Source organism: Lepidochelys kempii, chromosome 1, assembly GCF_965140265.1.
Source record: "Lepidochelys kempii isolate rLepKem1 chromosome 1, rLepKem1.hap2, whole genome shotgun sequence".
NCBI classification, from domain to species: Eukaryota; Metazoa; Chordata; order Testudines; family Cheloniidae; genus Lepidochelys; species Lepidochelys kempii.
This window is the reverse complement of record NC_133256.1, coordinates 326,615,350-326,634,912: the sequence shown is the minus strand read 5'-3', so window position 1 is coordinate 326,634,912 and position 19,563 is coordinate 326,615,350. Positions and strand designations below refer to the sequence as shown.

General features: G+C 41.7%; 1 protein-coding gene across 2 annotated transcripts in view; it reads right to left on the bottom strand.

Moving 5' to 3' along the window:
- RELN (reelin) overlaps positions 1–19,563 on the bottom strand; it is a 449,490-nt gene that overhangs the window by 59,062 nt on the left and 370,865 nt on the right. For both annotated transcript variants that reach the window (XM_073328520.1, XM_073328521.1), the window contains exons 37-40: positions 14,434–14,518; positions 9,191–9,373; positions 2,438–2,609; positions 2,239–2,341 (exon numbers count right to left, since the gene is read on the bottom strand). In XM_073328520.1, coding sequence (XP_073184621.1) covers positions 2,239–2,341; positions 2,438–2,609; positions 9,191–9,373; positions 14,434–14,518 — 543 coding nt within the window. The remainder of the gene's footprint in view (positions 1–2,238; positions 2,342–2,437; positions 2,610–9,190; positions 9,374–14,433; positions 14,519–19,563) is intronic.

Below are 19,563 nucleotides of genomic sequence, written 5' to 3'. Positions count from 1 at the left end.
CTAATAAAAAATTAATTAGATGCATTAAATATTTCTATAAGGGCAAAACCATGTTTCTGAGTCAACAAAAGCAAAAAGCAATAGACCCGCTGTCCCTAGCAGTATGGCTGTAGTAATTTGCAACGTCTCTGGCAGTACTTAGTCAGAGACTGCACTAGACACGATGGCAGAGAAATGTGAATTTTTAAAAAATAGAAATGATAATAAAACAAACAAAATATGCAGACATTCATTGTTGATTAAATGATCCCTAACCTCACTGTGGTTCTCTTTACTCTCCCAGAGTCCCAGGGAATTATACTATCGGAACAGAATTATACTATAGAAATTATCCCTAAAGGCATTTACTATATCATTCCAGTCTTTTGTTCAGAGTTGGTATTCTCTTTTTTGCTTATATCAAACAGTGGGGGCCTAGGAGGAAGTGTCCAAAACATCTATGGGTAGGGTAGCATTTGGATCTGAGGCCAAACCAGAGATGTAGTTTGAGTCTGGCAGTGCCAGAATCTCTCCTGCTGTTCTTGTGAGATCCCGGTGACATAGTGAACACTAGAAATTGTATATAATCAGCAGTCCTACTAATATCCTGAAAATTGTAATGTATAGTTTTGTGAAACATCTGAAACCTTAAGGACTTGTCTACATAGGACATTTAGGAAAACTAATCTGAATTAAGCAAAGGTGTGACTTTAAAGTGGATTAGTTTAACTGCATTAAACGCCTGTGTGGATGCTCTCATTTAGAATTAAAGTGGCTTTAATGTGGTTTCATTTAATTCACTTTTTGGGAGTGACTTTTAATTCAGATTAACCTTCCTAAGTGTCCCTGTGTAGACAAACCCTAAAACGTATTTTGGCATGCCCATAATGTAAAATAATCTGATTTCCTGCCTCCCATGTGTTTGTAAAAAATATGCTTGCAGTTTTAAACCTTTTATGCCATGGTGACAGTTATAAAGACATAAAAGACTGGATGGAACCAGGGTTGTTAGTACACTTGTAGGATGAGGAGGCCCGCAAGAATAAAATATATTGCGTTGTATTTACCATATCGTAAGTAAAAGCTCACATTACAGACAAAATACTAAGCACAGATGAAAACCACTTAAATACTTTGTTTCCACTTATCTTTTTAGGGATAGTAGTTTTATTTCTAACATACTGATTCTTAACTTAAAACAAATTATTTCCGAAAGCCAGTGACACACAGCACTATGTAAAATGTTGAAAATACACCATATATAAATCTTCCCTTATTGCTCCAGTCCACAGTGCACATGAGACTTGTCAATCTACTATAACTAGAGAATCCACCCATCTGGAAATTAAGAGAGATGCTTGACTAGATCTAGTTTTTGTACTCTTGAGACACAGACTGAAACTTTACTGCATTATGTATAATAGCTTCATTTATACTAATATCCTCAAAAACCTTAGCTGAAGGCATTTAACTTTTTTCATACAATGCCTGTACCAGATCCAAAATATGCATGTACGCCTTTTGAGGTTAACACTCTGAAGACTTGCAGTATCTTAATGTGAACTCATTTTTTTGTTGTGCAGGCTTTCAATCCATTACTTAAAATAGAAAACAATTTGTGTTCAATATTTTATTAATTGCTTGCATGACAAATTGAAATGTGCATTAGTACACAACCAAATCTAATTTTCTTAGAATACTCTATGTATCATTTCAGCAACAGTTTATAAGCCGAAATCATTTGTTGTTTAATGATGGAATGTGCTATGACTTCGCTAAATGCTATATAAATATTGTATTATATAGCTTCCTGCAGCTCCTATTGGCTGGGAACGGTGAACTGCAGCCACTGGGAGCTGCGGGCGGCCGTGCCTGAGGACGGTCAATGTAAACAAACTGTCTTGCGGCCTGCCAGCGGATTACCTTGACGGGCTGCATGCGGCCTGTAGGCTTCAGGTTGCCCACCACTGATTTATACCATTCAGTATAAATATATATGTAGAAGCAGTTAAAAGAATTGCAAGAAAACTGAGAAAAACTGGAGAGAGAAATTTTCCATAGCTACATGATAAAAGCCTGCTAGCCACATCAACAACAAGAATGGCTAACAGCTGTTAAACAATTGTAAAACAGTTTACAATTATGGAAAATTATACAGATCTCTATATTGGGCAAACACCAGAGAGGAAACAAAATGCCAAAATGAGGGCAAGAAAGATTAAAACTCCACATGTAAGAAAACATTATGGGGATAAGTACCTCAAACTGGATTATGGTGTTCTCATTCACATTCAATTCCCTTGTTGTAATGGAATGTTCTCCAACTTCATTTGAAACAAATACCATAGCAGAATCTTCCTCCCTACCACAAAAAGGAAAGAGGTATTTTAGGTCTGGTTTATTTGATGGCTATTTATTTCCAATTTATTGCTGAGAGGTGGATTCTTTTAATACGTACGGGGCTCCCTTTGACGAATACGGACAATAAAGCCCAATATTACCACCAGGGTAGAAAAGCCAGTTATCCTCTTTAGGCCCAAAGTCAAACGTATCCAGAAGTATAACAGAATTCTTTAGGTTGTTTCCATCAATAATGAAATCATCTATAATCCAGATTTCTTCTTTCTTACCTAAGAAGAAAGGGAGAATGTATTGTGTTAACTTTTAGAGAAAAGAGTGATAACAAATAACTGTGGGCTAGAGTACAAAAGTCTCACTGCATTGGTGAACAGCTGCTTTCATGAGTATCCTGTCCCACTGACTTCACTGGGCCATATGCATGATAAAGTACTCATCAGGGTGCATCAGGGCACCACGATCTGGCCCTATCTGCCCCTAAGCATAGAGTATTCTTCCAAAATAAGAAACCTGCACAAAAGTAATGACTGACTGAAGTGTGAAAAATGGTTTTGCAAGTATCTTTCAGTAAAGTCATATTTACTTTGCAAAGTAAGCTATAATAAAAAATTCATTGAGTTAATGGTCCAAAAAGTCAAAACTGATGATTAAGCTGTATAATTTGTGGATGAGTCACAAGTGACTTGAACTGAATAATCTCCCTGGACCAACTTAGAGCTCTTCAGTCCTAGTCAGATAAACACACATTGGAGAGAAAGAAAACTTTGGTGGCAGTCTCCATACTCCCAAATAAGCGGTGGAACTCAGATATGTCACAGAGGTAATGATTAAGGCTACGATTTAGTCATGGGTATTTTTAGTAAAAGTCGTGGACAGGTCACGGGCAATAAACAAAAAGTCATGGCCAGAGACCTGTCCATGACTTTTACTAAAAATACCCCTAACTAAATCTTAGATGCTGGGGAAAAGGGGGCGCTCTAGCGGACGCTGCTATTCTGGGGCCAGGGGGAGGGGATGCTCTGGTGGTCGCTGCTGCTCCTGGGAGGGGATGTCCTGGGGCCCCGCCGCTGCTCCTGAGCGGAGGGGCAGCCCAAGGCCCCACCACCACCGCTGCTGCTCTGGGCAGGGGGCGGCCCGGGATCCCGCTGCTGCTGCTGATCCTCTGGGCAGGGGCGGCCCAGGGCCCTGCAGCTGCTGCTGCTGGGGGAGAGGGGGAGGGTGGCCCAGGGTGCTGCCGTCACCGCTGCTGGCGGGGGCGGGGGGGGAGGGAGGCAGCCCGGGGTGCCACTGCTGCTCCCAGACTGCTGCTCCGGGGCAGCAGCTGGGACCAACTGCCTGGGGCTGCTGAAGCAGCAACTGGTGCAGCTGGCCCCAGGGCTGCTCCAGCTGCTAAGGCAGCCCTGGGATCAGCCGCACCAGCGCTGCAGCTGTGGGAGTCATGGAGGTTCTGGAAAGTCATGGAATCCATGACTTCCGTGACCCTGTGAAAGACTCACAGCCTTAATTATAATTAACAGATTTTTAGATTCCAAGGCTAGACGGTATCATTGTGATCATCTAATCTGACCTCCTGTATAACACAGACCTCAGAACTTCCACAAAAGAATTCCTCGAGGATATCTTTTACAAAAACCACCCAATCTTGATTTAAAACACCACAACCTTTGATAAATTGTTCCACTGGTTAATTATTCTCACTGTTAAAAATGTATGCCTTATTGCCAGTCTGAATTTGTCTAGCTTCAACTTCCAGCTGTTGGATTGCGTTATACCTTTCTCTGCTAGATTGAAGAGCCCATTATTAAATATTTGTTCCTGATACAGGTACTTACAGATATAAACAGGTCGCCTCTTAACCTTCTCTTTGTTAAGCTAAATAAATTGAGCTCCTTGCCACTGTTACTTTAAGGCATGTTTTCTAATCAAATCATTCTTGTGCTCTTTTCTTAGCTCTCTCCAATTTATCAGCATCCTTCTTGAACCATGGACAGATCAACTGAACACAGTAATGGCAAATACAGAGGAAAAATAATGTCTCTACTCCTACTTGAAATTCCCCTATTTATGCATCCAAGGATTGAATTAGCTTTTAGGCCATCATGTTGCACTGGAAGCTTGTGTTCAACTGATGACCCATCATGACTCCCAAATCTTTTTCAGAGTCACTGCTTCCCAGGATAGAGTCTCCCATCCTGTAAGTATGGCCTACTTTCTTTGTTTCTTGTGTACACATTTCCATGCTTTTGAGCTGGGTAGGATGGCTCTTTTGCATAATTGCCTCTTTCTAGATAATCCACAAAGTGTGCTTGATGTTATCAGAGAGGAGGCTGCAGGGCCTTCTCTCTAGGATGTTTACTATTTAAGGATACTGTCTGAAAGGGAGGATGTCATTAAACATTTGCGGGAAGTCCACCAGAAAGATGTATTCGATGAAGTGAGCTGTAGCTCATGAAAGCTTATGCTCAAATAAATCTGTTAGTCTCTAAAGTGCCACAAGTCCTCCTTTTCTTTTTGGGGGAGGATTATTAGGACTGGGTCTGAATTGGCTTTGAGATAATTAAACCAACCAATGGTGAGCTAGAAATAACAAAAAGCTGTATATAAGCAAGAAACCAAACCACCTGAAATAAAACAATTGTTGTATTACTGTGTTTAAATTATCACTAGAATTTTTCAGTGTTTTGATGTCAACATCATGTTATGAATCCTTTGTGGGGTTACTAAGATATTTCTTCTTCATCAGATGTATATCCTAAACTCAGTAGGAACAGACAACATCCCTTTGGATTTATATATTGCTTTGAAGTTTACCTTTCTACTTTAACTAGCAGATTATGCACGAAGTATATTTTTCTTATTCTGCTTTTAATGCCTTCTAGGGCATATTGGGCATGATTGTCATTTACACCAATGACCCTGTCTACACAGTCAGAATCATGTAAAGGGTGCTTAGTGTAAATGACAATCAGGCCCATTAAGAATAATGAGACAGACCTCAACAAATTTAATTTTATAGATTACATTTCTAAACTCCCCTAAGGACCAAATCCTGCTAATTTTATGCAAGTAGTCCCAGTGATATTAAATTACATACTTTTATTTTAAAACATCCACCAGTATTATGGAAACTGCATGCATAAAAAGTGCAAATGTAATGAATATAAAGGGAAGGGTAAACCCCTTTGAAAACCCCAAGACCAGGTCAAAGCCCCTCTCCAGCCACTCCCCATCATTGAAGTTCCATTTCAGCGAGTAGCTGTGGATATTCTGGGTCCTTTTCCGAAAAAGACACCCAGAGGAAAGCAGTACATACTGACTTTCATGGATTTTGCCACCCGATGGCCGGAAGCAGTAGCTCTAAGCAACACCAGGGCTAAAAGTGTGTGCCAGGCACTAGCAGACATTTTTGCCAGGGTAGGTTGGCCCTCCGACGTCCTCACAGATGCAGGGACTAATTTCCTGGCAGGAACTATGAAAAACCTTTGGGAAGCTCATGGGGTAAATCACTTGGTTGCCACTCCTTACCACCATCAAACAAATGGCATGGTGGAGAAGTTTAATGGAACTTTGGGGGCCATGATACGTAAATTTGTAAATGAGCACTCCAATGATTGGGACCTAGTGTTGCAGCAGTTGCTCTTTGCCTACAGAGCTGTACCACATCCCAGTTTAGGGTTTTCCCCATTTGAACTTGTATGTGGCCGTGAGGTTAAGGGGCCATTGCAGTTGGTGAAGCAGCAATGGGAGGGATTTACACCTTCTCCAGGAACTAATATTCTGGACTTTGTAACCAACCTACAAAACACCCTCTGAACCTCTTTAGCCCTTGCTAAAGAAAACTTACAGGATGCTCAAAAAGAGCAAAAAGCCTGGTATGATAAACATGCCAGAGAGCGTTCCTTCAAAGTAGGGGACCAGGTCATGGTCTTAAAGGCGCTCCAGGCCCATAAAATGGAAGCATCGTGGGAAGGGCCATTCATGGTCCAGGAGCGCCTGGGAGCTGTTAATTATCTCATAGCATTCCCCACCTCCAACCGAAAGCCTAAGGTGTACCATATTAATTCTCTAAAGCCCTTTTATTCCAGAGAATTAAAGGTTTGTCAGTTTACAGCCCAGGGAGGAGACGACGCTGAGTGGCCTGAAGGTGTTTACTACCGGTGGTGTGGAAGAGGTGAACCTCTCCATGACCCTTGGGCGTATGCAGCGACAGCAGATCCAGGAGCTGTGCACTAGCTACGCGCCAACGTTCTCAGCCACCCCAGGACTGACTGAACGGGCATACCACTCCATTGACACAGGTAATGCTCACCCAATTAGGGTCCAACCTTACCGGGTGTCTCCTCAAGCTAAAACTGCTATAGAACGGGAGATCCAGGATATGTTACAGATGGGTGTAATCCGCCCCTCTGAAAGTGCATGGGCATCTCCAGTGGTTCTAGTTCCCAAACCAGATGGGGAAATACGTTTTTGCGTGGACTACCGTAAGCTAAATGCTGTAACTCGCCCAGACAACTATCCAATGCCACGCACAGATGAACTATTAGAGAAACTGGGACGGGCCCAGTTCATCTCTACCTTGGACTTAACCAAGGGGTACTGGCAGGTACCGCTAGATGAATCTGCCAAGGAAAGGTCAGCCTTCATCACACATCTCGGGCTGTATGAATTTAATGTACTCCCTTTCGGGCTGCGAAATGCACTCGCCACTTTCCAAAGACTTGTAGATGGTCTCCTAGCGGGATTAGGAGAATATGCAGTCGCCTACCTTGATGACGTGGCCATATTTTCGGATTCCTGGGCAGACCACCTGGAACATCTACAAAAAGTCCTTGAGCGCATAAGGGAGGCAGGACTAACTGTTAAGGCTAAGAAGTGTCAAATAGGCCTAAACAGAGTGACTTACCTTGGACACCAAGTGGGTCAAGGAACTATCAGCCCCCTACAGGCCAAAGTGGATGCTATCCAAAAGTGGCCTGTCCCAAAGTCAAAGAAACAGGTTCAATCCTTCTTAGGCTTGGCCGGTTATTACAGACGATTTGTACCGCACTACAGCCAAATTGCTGCCCCACTGACAGACCTAACCAAAAAGAAACAGCCAAATGCTGTTCAGTGGACCGAAAAGTGTCAGAAGGCCTTTAACAAGCTTAAAGCGACACTCATGTCTGACCCTGTACTAAGGGCCCCAGACTTTGACAAACCGTTCCTAGTAACCACAGATGCGTCCGAGCGTGGTGTGGGAGCAGTTTTAATGCAGAAAGGACCTGATCAAGAATTCCACACTGTAGTGTTTCTCAGCAAAAAACTGTCTGAGAGGGAAAGCAACTGGTCAGTCACTGAAAAAGAATGTTACGCCATTGTCTATGCTCTGGAAAAGCTACGCCCATATGTTTGGGGACGGCGTTTCCACCTGCAAACCGACCATGCTGCACTGAAGTGGCTTCACACCGTCAAGGAAACTAACAAAAAACTTCTTCGGTGGAGTTTAGCTCTCCAAGATTTTGATTTCGACATCCAACACATCTCAGGAGCTTCTAACAAAGTGGCTGATGCACTCTCCCGTGAAAGTTTCCCAGAATCAACTGGTTAAAATCGTCCTTGAGATGTGGAAAATATTGTTAGTCTTTATGTACTTGGTAGTATATTTAGAGATGCATGTGTCTTATTAACTCTGTTTTTCCTAGAGCTCCAGGAAGAAATCCCAGCCAGTGTTTCACCCTAGCTGAGATTTGGGGGGCGTGTCATAAATATAAAGGGAAGGGTAAACCCCTTTGAAATCCCTCCTGGCCAGGGGAAAGCTCCTCTCACCTGTAAAGGGTTAAAGAAGCTAAAGGTAACCTCGCTGGCACCTGACCAAAATGACCAATGAGGAGACAAGATACTTTCAAAAGCTGGGAGGAGGGAGAGAAACAAAGGGTCTGTGTCTGTCTATATGCTGGTCTTTACCGGGGATAGACCAGGAATGGAGTCTTAGAACTTTTAGTAAGTAATCTAGCTAGGTATGTGTTAGATTATGATTTCTTTAAATGGCTGAGAAAAGAATTGTGCTGAATAGAATAACTATTTCTGTCTATGTATCTTTTTTGTAACTTAAGGTTTTGCCTAGAGGGGTTCTCTATGTTTTTGAATCTAATTACCCTGTAAGATATCTACCATCCTGATTTTACAGGGGGGATTTCTTTATTTCTATTTACTTCTATTTTTTATTAAAAGTCTTCTTGTAAAAAACTGAATGCTTTTTCATTGTTCTCAGATCCAAGGGTTTGGGTCTGTGGTCACCTATGCAAATTGGTGAGGCTTTTTATCCAACATTTCCCAGGAAAGGGTGGGTGCAAGTGTTGGGAGGATTGTTCATTGTTCTTAAGATCCAAGGGTCTGGGTCTGTAGTCACCTAGGCAAATTGGTGAGGCTTTTTACCAAACCTTGTCCAGGAAGTGGGGTGCAAGGTTTTGGGAAGTATTTTGGGGGGAAGGACGCATCCAAACAGCTCTTCCCCAGTAACCAGTATTAGTTTGGTGGTGGTAGCGGCCAGTCCAAGGACAACGGGTGTAATATTTTGTACCTTGGGGAAGTTTTGACCTAAGCTGGTAAAGATAAGCTTAGGAGGTTTTTCATGCAGGTCCCCACATCTGTACCCTAGAGTTCAGAGTGGGGGAGGAACCTTGACATAATGGTATTGTAATGTCTAGCAAATCAAGTCCAAAAAACTTGAAATTTGAGTATTAAACATCCTGTATATAATTATAACAGAATACTGTACAAGATTGAGAGTCCTGATTATTATTTAGCCAAAACAACTTCAGAAATATAATTATGTAAGCATGTATTTGGAATAACGTGTATTTATCATCTTTACCATTGTTGTAAGGTTGCCAGAGCCTGAAACGTGTAGAATTGGTTTCCGCAGTGTTTGGTAGTGGAACGTTAATGAAGAGAACATCAGTAGTTTGAGTGAAGTAAAACTCATCTATTAGATGCCAAGTGATGCCACCGTTGATGGAGTATTGTAACAGAATGGAATGAGACCTCTCTGGGGTACCTACAGAAAAGTGAATACATTTACATTCATTATAATCTGATTTGCAAGAAACACTACTTTATAAACATATATTCATATTTAAATGTAATTAGGCTACTCGTACTTTTATTACAGATTTTTACATTATGCATCACTGTTTTTTTATAACAACTTTAACTGTTGGCAGGTAATACACATACTGTATGTATGCATCCTCTTAAGCATTCACCTGGATGGGACTCTGGAAAATGCTACTGATGTAAGGGTTAAATTTGCATGCCTATTAATCATCAGAGGGGTAGCCGTGTTAGTTTGGATCTGTAAAAGCGGCAAAGAGTCCTGTGGCACCTTGTACACTAACAGACGTATTGGAGCATAAGCTTTCGTGGGTGAATACCCACTTCGTCGGACATGCATCCGATGAAGTGGGTATTCACCCATGAAAGCTTATGCTCCAAACGTCTGTTAGTCTATAAGGTGCCACAGGACTCTTTGCTGCTTTTACAAGAATATTAATGATATATATAATAATAGTTAATTTATTTAGACCCAAAGCAATCTCAGCATTATCATTTTTTATTTCAGGCAAACCATTTCCTTTCCTACAAAACAACAACCGTTTTTCAACAGATCAATATTTGTTTATAGTACCACAAATTATATCAACACAGTATCATAGTATCTCATAGTATCACAAATTATTAGTATTATCACCTGTGTTATAGCAGTACCCACAACATCCACACCTATTGGGCAGACAGTCCTCGTCCTCAAGCATTTACAAGCTAATCCTACAAGCAATCATGTCAGCAACTTTATTCATGTGAGTTGTTTTACTGATTGAATGATCAGTAGGTATTTACTTATAAGTTTTAATGAAAAAAAAATGCTTTGCACCTTCAATCTAGGCCAGGAATTCTGTGGCTGATCCAAGAGTAAAACTCAAGTCTCTTGATTACCAGACCTGACCCTTAAACACAAGACCATCCTTCCTTCATGAGAACATAAGAATGGCCATAATGGGTCAGACCAATGGTTCAACTAGTCCAGTATCCTGTCTCCTGACAGTGGCCAGTACCAGATGTTTCAGAGGTAGTGAACAGAACAGGGCAATTTATTGAGTGATCCACCCCTTATCTTCCAGTTCCAGCTTCTGGCAGTCAGAGGTTTAGGGACACACAGAGCATCAGGCTGTATCCCTGACCATCTTGGCTAATCGCCATTGATGGATCTATCCTTTAGGAACTTATCTAATCCTTTTTTGAACGAAGTTATAGTTTTGGCCTTCACAACATCCCTTGGCAAGGAGTTCCACATGTTGACTGTGTGTTGTGTGAAGAAGTACTTTCTTACGTTTGTTCGAAACCTGCTGCCTGTGAATTTCATTGGGTGACCTCTGGTTCCTATGTTATATAAAGGGGTAAATAACATTTCCTTATTCACTTTTTCCACACCATTCATGATTTTATATACCTCTGTCATTTCTCTCCTCAGTCATCTCTTTTCCAGGTTGAACAGTTCCAGTTCCAGTTCTTCAGTCTTTCCCCACATGGAGGCTGTTCCATACCTCTACTCATTTTTGTTGCCCTTCTCTGTACTTTTTCCAATTTTAATATACGTTTTATGAGATGGCATGACCAGAACTGTGTGCAGTATTCAAGGTGTGGGCATACTCTGGATTTATATAGTGGTATTATGATATTTTCTGTTTTATTATCTAGCCCTTTCCTAATGGCTCCAACATTGTGTTAGCTTTTTTGACTGCTGCTGCACATCGGCAGATGTTGTCAGAGAAGAATCCATGATGACTCCAAGATATCTTTCTTGAGCCATAACTAAATTTAGACCCCACCATTTTGTATGTATAGTTGGGGTTATGTTTTCAAATGTTCATTACTTTGCATTTACCAACATTGAATTTCATCTGCCATTTTGATGCCCAGTCTGTGAGATCCCTTTGTAACTCTTCACAGTCTGCTTTGTACTTAACTAACTTGTAAACATTTGAATCATCTGCTAACTATGCCACCTCATTGTTTACCCTTTTTTCCAGATCATTTATGAATATGCTGAACAGCACTGGTCCCAGTACAGATAATTGAGGATCCTGATATTTACCTCTCTCTATTGTGAAAATTGACCATTTATTCCCATCCTTTGTTTCCTCTTGTAACCTGTTGCTGATCCATATATGAGAGGACCTTCCCTCTTATCCTATGATTCCTTACTTTGTTTAAGAGCCTTTGGTGAGGGATCTTGTCAAAGGCTTTCTGAAAGTCCAAATATACTCTATCCACTGCATCATCCTTGTCCACATGTTTGTTGACTCCCCAAAGAATTCTAACAAATTGGTGAGGCATGATTTCCCTTTACAAAAACCATATTGACTTTTCCCCAAAATATCATGTTCATCTATGTGTCTGATAATTCTGTACTTCACTATATATTCAACCCATTTGCCTGGTACTAAATTTAGGCTTACCTCTGGAGTCTTTTTAAAAAATTGGTGTTACATTAGATATCAGCCGTCATCTGGCATGGAGGCTGATTTAGGTGATAAGTTACATACCACAGTTAGTAGTTCTGCAGTTTTGTATTTGAGTTCCTGCAAAACTCTTGGGTAAATATCATCTGGTCCTGAGGACTAATTACTGTTTAATTTATCAATTTGTTCCAAAACCTCCTCTTTTGATACCTCAATCTGGGACAGTTCCTCAGATCTGTCACCTAAAAAGAATGGCTCAGGTGAGGGAATCTCCCTCTCATCCTCTGCAATGAAGATGATGCAAAGAATTAATTCAGCTTCTCTGCAATGACATTGTCTTCCTGGAGTGCTTCTTTAGCACCTTGATCGTCCAGTGGCCTCACTGATTATTTGGCAGGCTTCCTGTGTATGATGTACTTACATAAAATTTTGCAGTTAGTTTTTGTGTCTTTTGCTAGTTACTTTTCAAATTCTTTTTTGGCCTGCCGAATTATACTTTTACACTTGACTTGCCCGAGTTTATGCTTCTTTCTATTTTCCTATTTTTAACAAGATTTTTTGGGTCTCTAATTGCCTTATTTACTCTGCTGTTTAGACAGGGTGGTGGGGTTTTTTTGGTCCTCTTACTGTTGTTTTTTTAATTTGGGGTATACATACAGTTTGAGCCTCTATTATTGTGTTTTTAAAAAGTTTCCATGCAGCTTGTAGCCATTTCACTCTTGGGATTCTTCGTTCTAATTTCTGTTTTACTAGTCTCCTCATTTCTGTGTAGTTCCCCTTTTTTCAAGTTAAATGCTACAGTGATGGGTTTCTTTGGAATTTGCCCCCCCCACAAGGATGTCAAATTTAATTACATTGTGGTCACTATTACCAAGCGGGTCTGCTATATTCACCTCTGGGACCAGAACCTGTGCCTCTCCCCTTGTGGTTTCCAGGACAAACTGCTCCAAGAAGCAGTCATTAATAATGTCTAGCAATGTTATCTCTGCATCCCATCCTGAGGCGACGTGTTCCCAGTCAATAAGAGGATGTTGAAATCCCCCATTATTATTGGGTTTTCTGTCCTATGTTACCAAGCTTAAAAAAATCTCTGTAATATCTAGTTATTAACATAGGGTCAGATTCTGAAACTCTTACTAATGCTGACTAGCATCTTGCTCCAAAAGTAGATCTTACAGGGAGTCTACAGCCCTGCTTCAGAATCTGACCTGTAATGTTTTTATTATGCATGCTTATTGGAATGATAAGTATACTGAGCTGCACTTTCAAGCACCTTGGCAATGGTCATATATTTTTATTATTATTATTTTTGAAGGGGGAATTTTGAAAAACAAGAAGTCATCAACCAAGATTTTGCTTTTAACATGGGCTATTTGGGCATGGTCATAATAGTTTTCCTCTTATTTCCATAAAGGCGTTTAATAATAGGAGCAAGCAGCCAAATTATATTATTACATGACAGACTGGAAAGATCCAAGCTGAATCCACATGGATTTTTTTTAAATTGCCCAAAGAGAAATTGACTTCAGACTTTTGTTTAAAAAATACCCAATGTGGTTCCGAACTTTTATTTTGGTCTTGTTCTTTGGCAAAGAAACTAGTAACTTGGGTGCAATTGTGCAGCCCTTAGCTGCATGTAACTCCCCATTAAGTTAATAGGAATTCTGCATGCACAAGAATTGCAGGAATTCAAGCTCTGTACAAGTGGACCCCTGTGCCTGTGTGGAGCTCCACTGAGTTACTGGGGCCCCATGCAGCTTCTGTGGTCCGCACACACACACGTCCTTTTCATAACGAAGTTATGACACAAGCAAAAAAAAAAAAAGTCAGGTAATTTGGAAATGAGGATCAGACTGCATCACCAGCTTGATCAGACCTATATTGGATAAACTGTTTGGCGCTTGTTATTTCTGGTGAACACTGATTACTCTTCATATTGTATTAATCATAATTCCTATGTTCATTTATATTATGTCTACTTGGAAGTCAGATGTTGGCAACTTTTGATCTCTGTCAAACTGGGTTAGATTAAATAAGCAATGAGCACATGAAATCTCCACAGTTTGTTACTAATCCCGTAAATCATCCAGTATAGAGACCATTTTATTAATTAATCAATTGCTAAAAACCATTTCAAATAATTTTGACCTATGAAATCTAAAAATCTTTAAATTATCATTTTTCTTTTATGCATGTAGAGAATACTCAAAAATGGCGTTTTCTGGGCAGCACAAGTATCTAGGTTGAGACTGCGTATGACATAATGAGCTAGAGCTTGGATTTCATTTTAAGGCCGAGTTATAAAACCCTGGATAAAGGAAGTAGGAATAGAAGGGGTGATAGCTTTAACAAGAGAAAAAATAACAGCACACCTAAAATTAGTTTGATGTTTCTTCTGAGTTAGAGTTAGTATGGTGAACCTATTTTCTATTAAAATGAGCACGATAAAAAATTCCATAGAAGTTTCATTGTTATTTAGCATTAAATAATGGCCACTTAAATTAATTTTGTAAATTTAAACCCACATACTTCTCTGTAATATTATAATATATGAGTAAAGCTACTGAAAAAACCCACAAATAAAGAGTGAACCTACCTTTTGCTATAAATTTAAATGAAAACTGGATGTATACAGTATTTGTACAATCTAGATCTCTTGAAACAAGCATTCTCAGCCCTTCCTGTAAATACAGAACATACACAGAAAATTACTGTTTCCCATATGTTACACTAGTGTGTCTATATTTCAGCCTTGCTACACAGTTCTAAATAAGTACCATAAAGGCTTATTTAAAAATCAAGAAACAGAACTGATAAAACAATTTTTTCAGAATTCATATATACTTTTACAGAAATACCTAACACTTGACAGTAAGCTGCGTTATGCAATCTGCATTATTATAGCTGTTTTATGAGTATTCTAAATAGAGTTTACATTGATCTTGAACTTTCCATTTCATAGTAGCATATTTTAATATGATCTCACTTGAAACAGCACAACGTGAGAAGAATAACATACCATGGATCAGTGATGATCCTAATATTTAAAAAAAACCTCATGAAATCACTATGCAATATTCTGTTGTGATAAATAGGGTAAGAGATGCATGGAAGGAAGAATGCTGGAAAAAATCAGAAATAGAGAGAGAATGGACAATTTCTTACTGATAATTTCCTTTCTGCTAGCACTGTCACATGCAATTCTGGATGTCTGGGCCGCTCGCCTCTCTCTGTCGCTCACAGAAGCAGATCAGCCTTTTGGTGCTGCAGGTACACTGCCCCGCTCTTGCTTGCTACCAGATGAGATATTCCCACGCTGTAAAACTTGCATAACATCATTAATACCACATATTCCAGAGATAACTAAATGATTATGTATATTAGATCAAGGAAAATGGTCATATGGTAATGAGTCCATTTAATATCTGACCTTTGACTCTTAAGCCATTCAGGGTGGGCCAAATTATGGGAGATGTTGCTAGCAGAAAGGAAATTAACACCAAGAAATTTTCCATTCTGCAACTCAGCATCTCCCACAATTCTCGATGTCTGGGAAATAGCAAGCAGCGAACAGATGCAGGGTGGGTTATGAAACAAGTTTCATAGGAAAGAAGCACCTCACTTTTTGCGAGCTCTCTCAAAAGTCCATATAATTTATCATTGCACAGTCTAATCCACTTTGTAATGGAGGACTTAGAAGTTCTGAGTCCCTGGCATTTGGGGTGGAAGGACACAAATAGAGAGCCCAATCTTCTTGTGGATTCTGTATGCTTGAGATAGATTTTCAACGTTCTCCTGACATCAAAGGTGCTACACCTTTTTAGTTGGCTTTTGTGGTTTTGGAAAGAACAAAGGAAGCACAACCCCTTGGCAAGTGTGCAAGGAGGAATCTACATTAGGAAGAAAGGTCCTGAACACCATCTTGTTTTCGTGTAACACACAGTAATTTTCCTGTATAGATAAGGCTGCGAGTTCTGATACTTTCCTGGAGGAACTGACAGCTACTAAGAAACAAGTCTTAATGGATAAATAAAAGGCCAATACTGAAGTTAGAGGCTTGAAGGCATGGACCACAAAACTACAGGAAGGTCCCATTTTCGGAAGAGCGGCCTGACAACTGGTCTGGCTAATCAAACTGCTTGAAGGCATCTGGCTAGCTGTGGATTGTCTGCCAGGGAGCTCGAGGACCCTGTGAATAGCACACTAATAAAACAGATACCTGACAAACAATGGTACTGGGCTGAAGGCCTTGGTCTATGCTTCCTTGGAGGAAGTCCAGAATGGTTGGAATTCCTGGATTTCTGGGATTTGCACTGTGCTCTTGGCACCAGTTGTTGAATCTGGGCCAGAGAAAGGAGTATGCTTTTAGTGCTCTCCTAGGCGAAAGCAATGTCTTAATAACTCTGGGAGATAGATCAAGACTTTCTAGAGCTTCCCTTTCAATGGGAAGGCTGTTGAAGTCCATTTGGGTCTGGATGAAGAAGAGGACCTTGTGAGAGGATGTCTGGTCTCCATGGAAGCTGGAGTGGGGGCTCTATTAGGTCTGAGACCAAAGGTCTTGTCGGTCAGTGAGGAGTTATCAATATTTACCCTTGCCTGTTCTCTTTTTATTTTCTGGACCACCTTCCCCAGCAGCTGAAAGGGTGGAAATACATAGAGTAGGCCCTGCAGTCACCTGTACAATAAAGCATCTGTCCTCATGGACCTGAGGTCTGCCTCCATTGTGAAGTATTTTGGCCTCCTTGTGTTTGTACAATCAGAGAACAGGTTGGTTGGAGAGAGGTTGACAGTCTGAACGATGAGATCGAAAACATCCTGATTCAGGCACCACTCAGAGTTTTTGACCCTGCGCCTGCTGAGCCAGTCTGCCTGTTAGTTCAGGTCCCCTTTGATGTGACTCGCTCTCAGGGAAAGGAGGCACTGTTCTGCCCAACTCATTATTTCCATTGCTTCTGCGTATAATGCTGAATTCAGGGTTGTTTAAATATCCAACCATAGTCGTACTGTCTGATTGAAACAGGGCATTGATCCCCTTCAGGGTAGGCTGGAACCTTTGCAGAGCTAACTTGACTACTTTCAGCTCTAGATGGTTTATCTGGTGAGCCTTTTCCTCCTGGCTCCACAGGACCTGAGCTGTTTGGGTCTCCAAGTGAGCGTTGATTGTGAGGACTAAGGATCTGGAAGGGAGATGGGCATGCCTTTGCAGACATTGTCTTGGGCTGACCACCAATATAAGGAGTTGAACACCATCAGAACCTGTCCTTGATCTCTGATGTGTTACAGGGCGTGGTCTCACACCTTCAGAATGAAGGCTTGAAGACATCTGATGTGTGACTGTGCCCATGAAGTGATTCCTATCCAGGACACAGAAGTCCTTGGAGTTGGAGGCATAGTACTAGGGTGGGCCTCCTGTGGCTCTGGAGCAAGGAAATAAATTCCTGGATGGAACCAGGGAACTTTTCTTGGCACTGATGATGAAGCCATGCTCTGGAAGGAGATTCAAAGTCCAAGATGTGGCCCTGTGCGCTGCTGACTGTGATGGAGCTCTGATCATGATGTCATCCCGACAGGGTTACTGGTCAGTTCTGAGCCTGGCTATTATCACCACCACCATCTTTGTAACAACTCTGAGGGCTGAGGACAGGCTAAATGGGAATGTTTGGTACTGCTAATGTTTCCTGCTGTAGGCGAACCTCAGACGTTTGCAGTGGCACTGTCTGAGAAGGATATGGATATGTGTCCACTAGAACTATTGAAATCAAGAACTCCCCCTGGGACAGGAATGAAATTGTATAGGCCACGGTCTACATCCAAACCTTCATTTTCTTCATGCACTTGTTGATCCTTTTGAGGTTAAGAATGGCTCTGATACACGTATTTCTGTACAATGAAGATGATGGAGCAGAACCCACATAACCTTTCTTCTTCTTTCTTCTCTCTTTCATGCCCATATCCAGAAGATAAGATATTTTGTTCTGGATCAGATTGTGTTTTCTGGGGTCATGGGAGTTGAGTGACTGGAGGAAGAATGGAAGGGGTGGAGCCCACAGGTCATGGGAGTATCCTGGCTGACTATTTCCCTGATGTACTGTCTGTAGTTGATGCAACCCATTCCTCTAGGAAATGGAAAATCCTGCTCCCTAACTTCAACTCTGGATGGAGGCCTATGGGATCTTTGTCATAAAGTGGATTTTACGAGGGGATTAGAGCTCCATTTGGACTTCTGCCACCTGCCCCAGACTTCAAATCCACTGTTTTCCACTGGGGAACCCATTGTCCCTTTGGTGATCCTCTGTGAGGATGAGGAGTGAAAGAAGCACCTCTGACTGTAAAGGCTGGTTTGTATCACCTCCTGAGGGCACTTAGTGGAGAAAGGAGAGACAGTTTGGATCTGCTGCACTGTCAGCCATCACCGTAACCAACTTTTCTCCAAAAAGGAGGGATTTTGTAAGCTTGGCTGAGCATAGAACCTGCTTACAGTGAGTATCCACCTTCCAAGACTGGAGCCATAGTGGGTGCCTGGCTACTGAGCTGGAAGCCATAGCTTGGGCTGAGGACCTCATTGCATCCATTGAGACGTCAGCTACAAACATTGTTGTTAGGGAGAATTTCTTTAAAGTGGAGCCAAAGTCAGGGTGATCTATGTCTTTAAGGGCTTTGAGATCTTCCAGCCAGGAAGGAGATGCTCTTTCAAAGCACGTAGCTGCCAGGGATGTTCAAAGGGTGACAGAAGAGGTTTCAAAGCCCTTTTTTGAGAGTGGCCTTTGTCCTTCTATCTGTGGGTTCCTTAGGATCGATCTCCCCCTTTTAAGGAATAAACATATTCCTGGGGAGGGAAGCTACAGCATGTCACCGTTGGTATCTCAGCAATAGAGTCCTTTGGTTCTTGAATGTTATAGAGCCTGAGGTTGCTCTTGTTAACACGCTTGTCCTTATCAGGCTTATTCCATTAATCCCTCATCACTCCCTTGAAGGAGAAGTGAAGGGCTATTGCATCCTCAGGGGAGGATTTTGAGAGGAGAAATTTACTCTGCGGTTTACCCTCAAGAGTAGGCTCAGGTTTCACAGCCAGACAGCTCACCTTCCTCAGTGGGGGAGGGGAAGGAGGAGGAGAAAGAGGAGGCAGAAGATTCTTATCTTCTGGGGTTTTTTGTTCATTTTCTTTCCCTTTTTTTAGCTTTTTTAGTTTTTTTTAACCTTTTTAGTGTGCTTTGGGAGTGTAGGAGCTCTGCTGTGCCTTTGGTGATACCTTTTGTGGCTTGCCTTCCTTACGACCTAGAGCCCTCTTGAGAGGTCTGCCTCATTTCCTCTGGGACGGGGAGGGGGAACTCATTGTCAGAGTCCTCCTTGCTGGAAAGCTGATTACAAACCCTGCTTCTTTCCCCAGGGCACTCAGGACCCATTTTAAGACTTGCGGGGCGGGGGGATTTCTGGCTCTGCAAGCCTCCCCTCTTTGTTCTGCAGGGGTCCCCTGGGACTTATCCCGTGAGTCAAGGGTCCTCCTTGCTTTTGGAGCCTCTCCCTGCTCTGCACTGGGGTTCCCAGTCCATTTTTCCCATTTGGAGTCGCAGCTGCCTCTGTGGGTAGGGGATCCTGCTTGCCTGTCCAACTCAGGATCTAACAGAGTTAGGGACAAAAGGCTGTGTGAAGCCTGAGCACAGCTCACCGTCTGCTGAGTCTGGCAAAGCTGCCTCATGTAGAGCACCACTTGGATTTGACCTGGTGC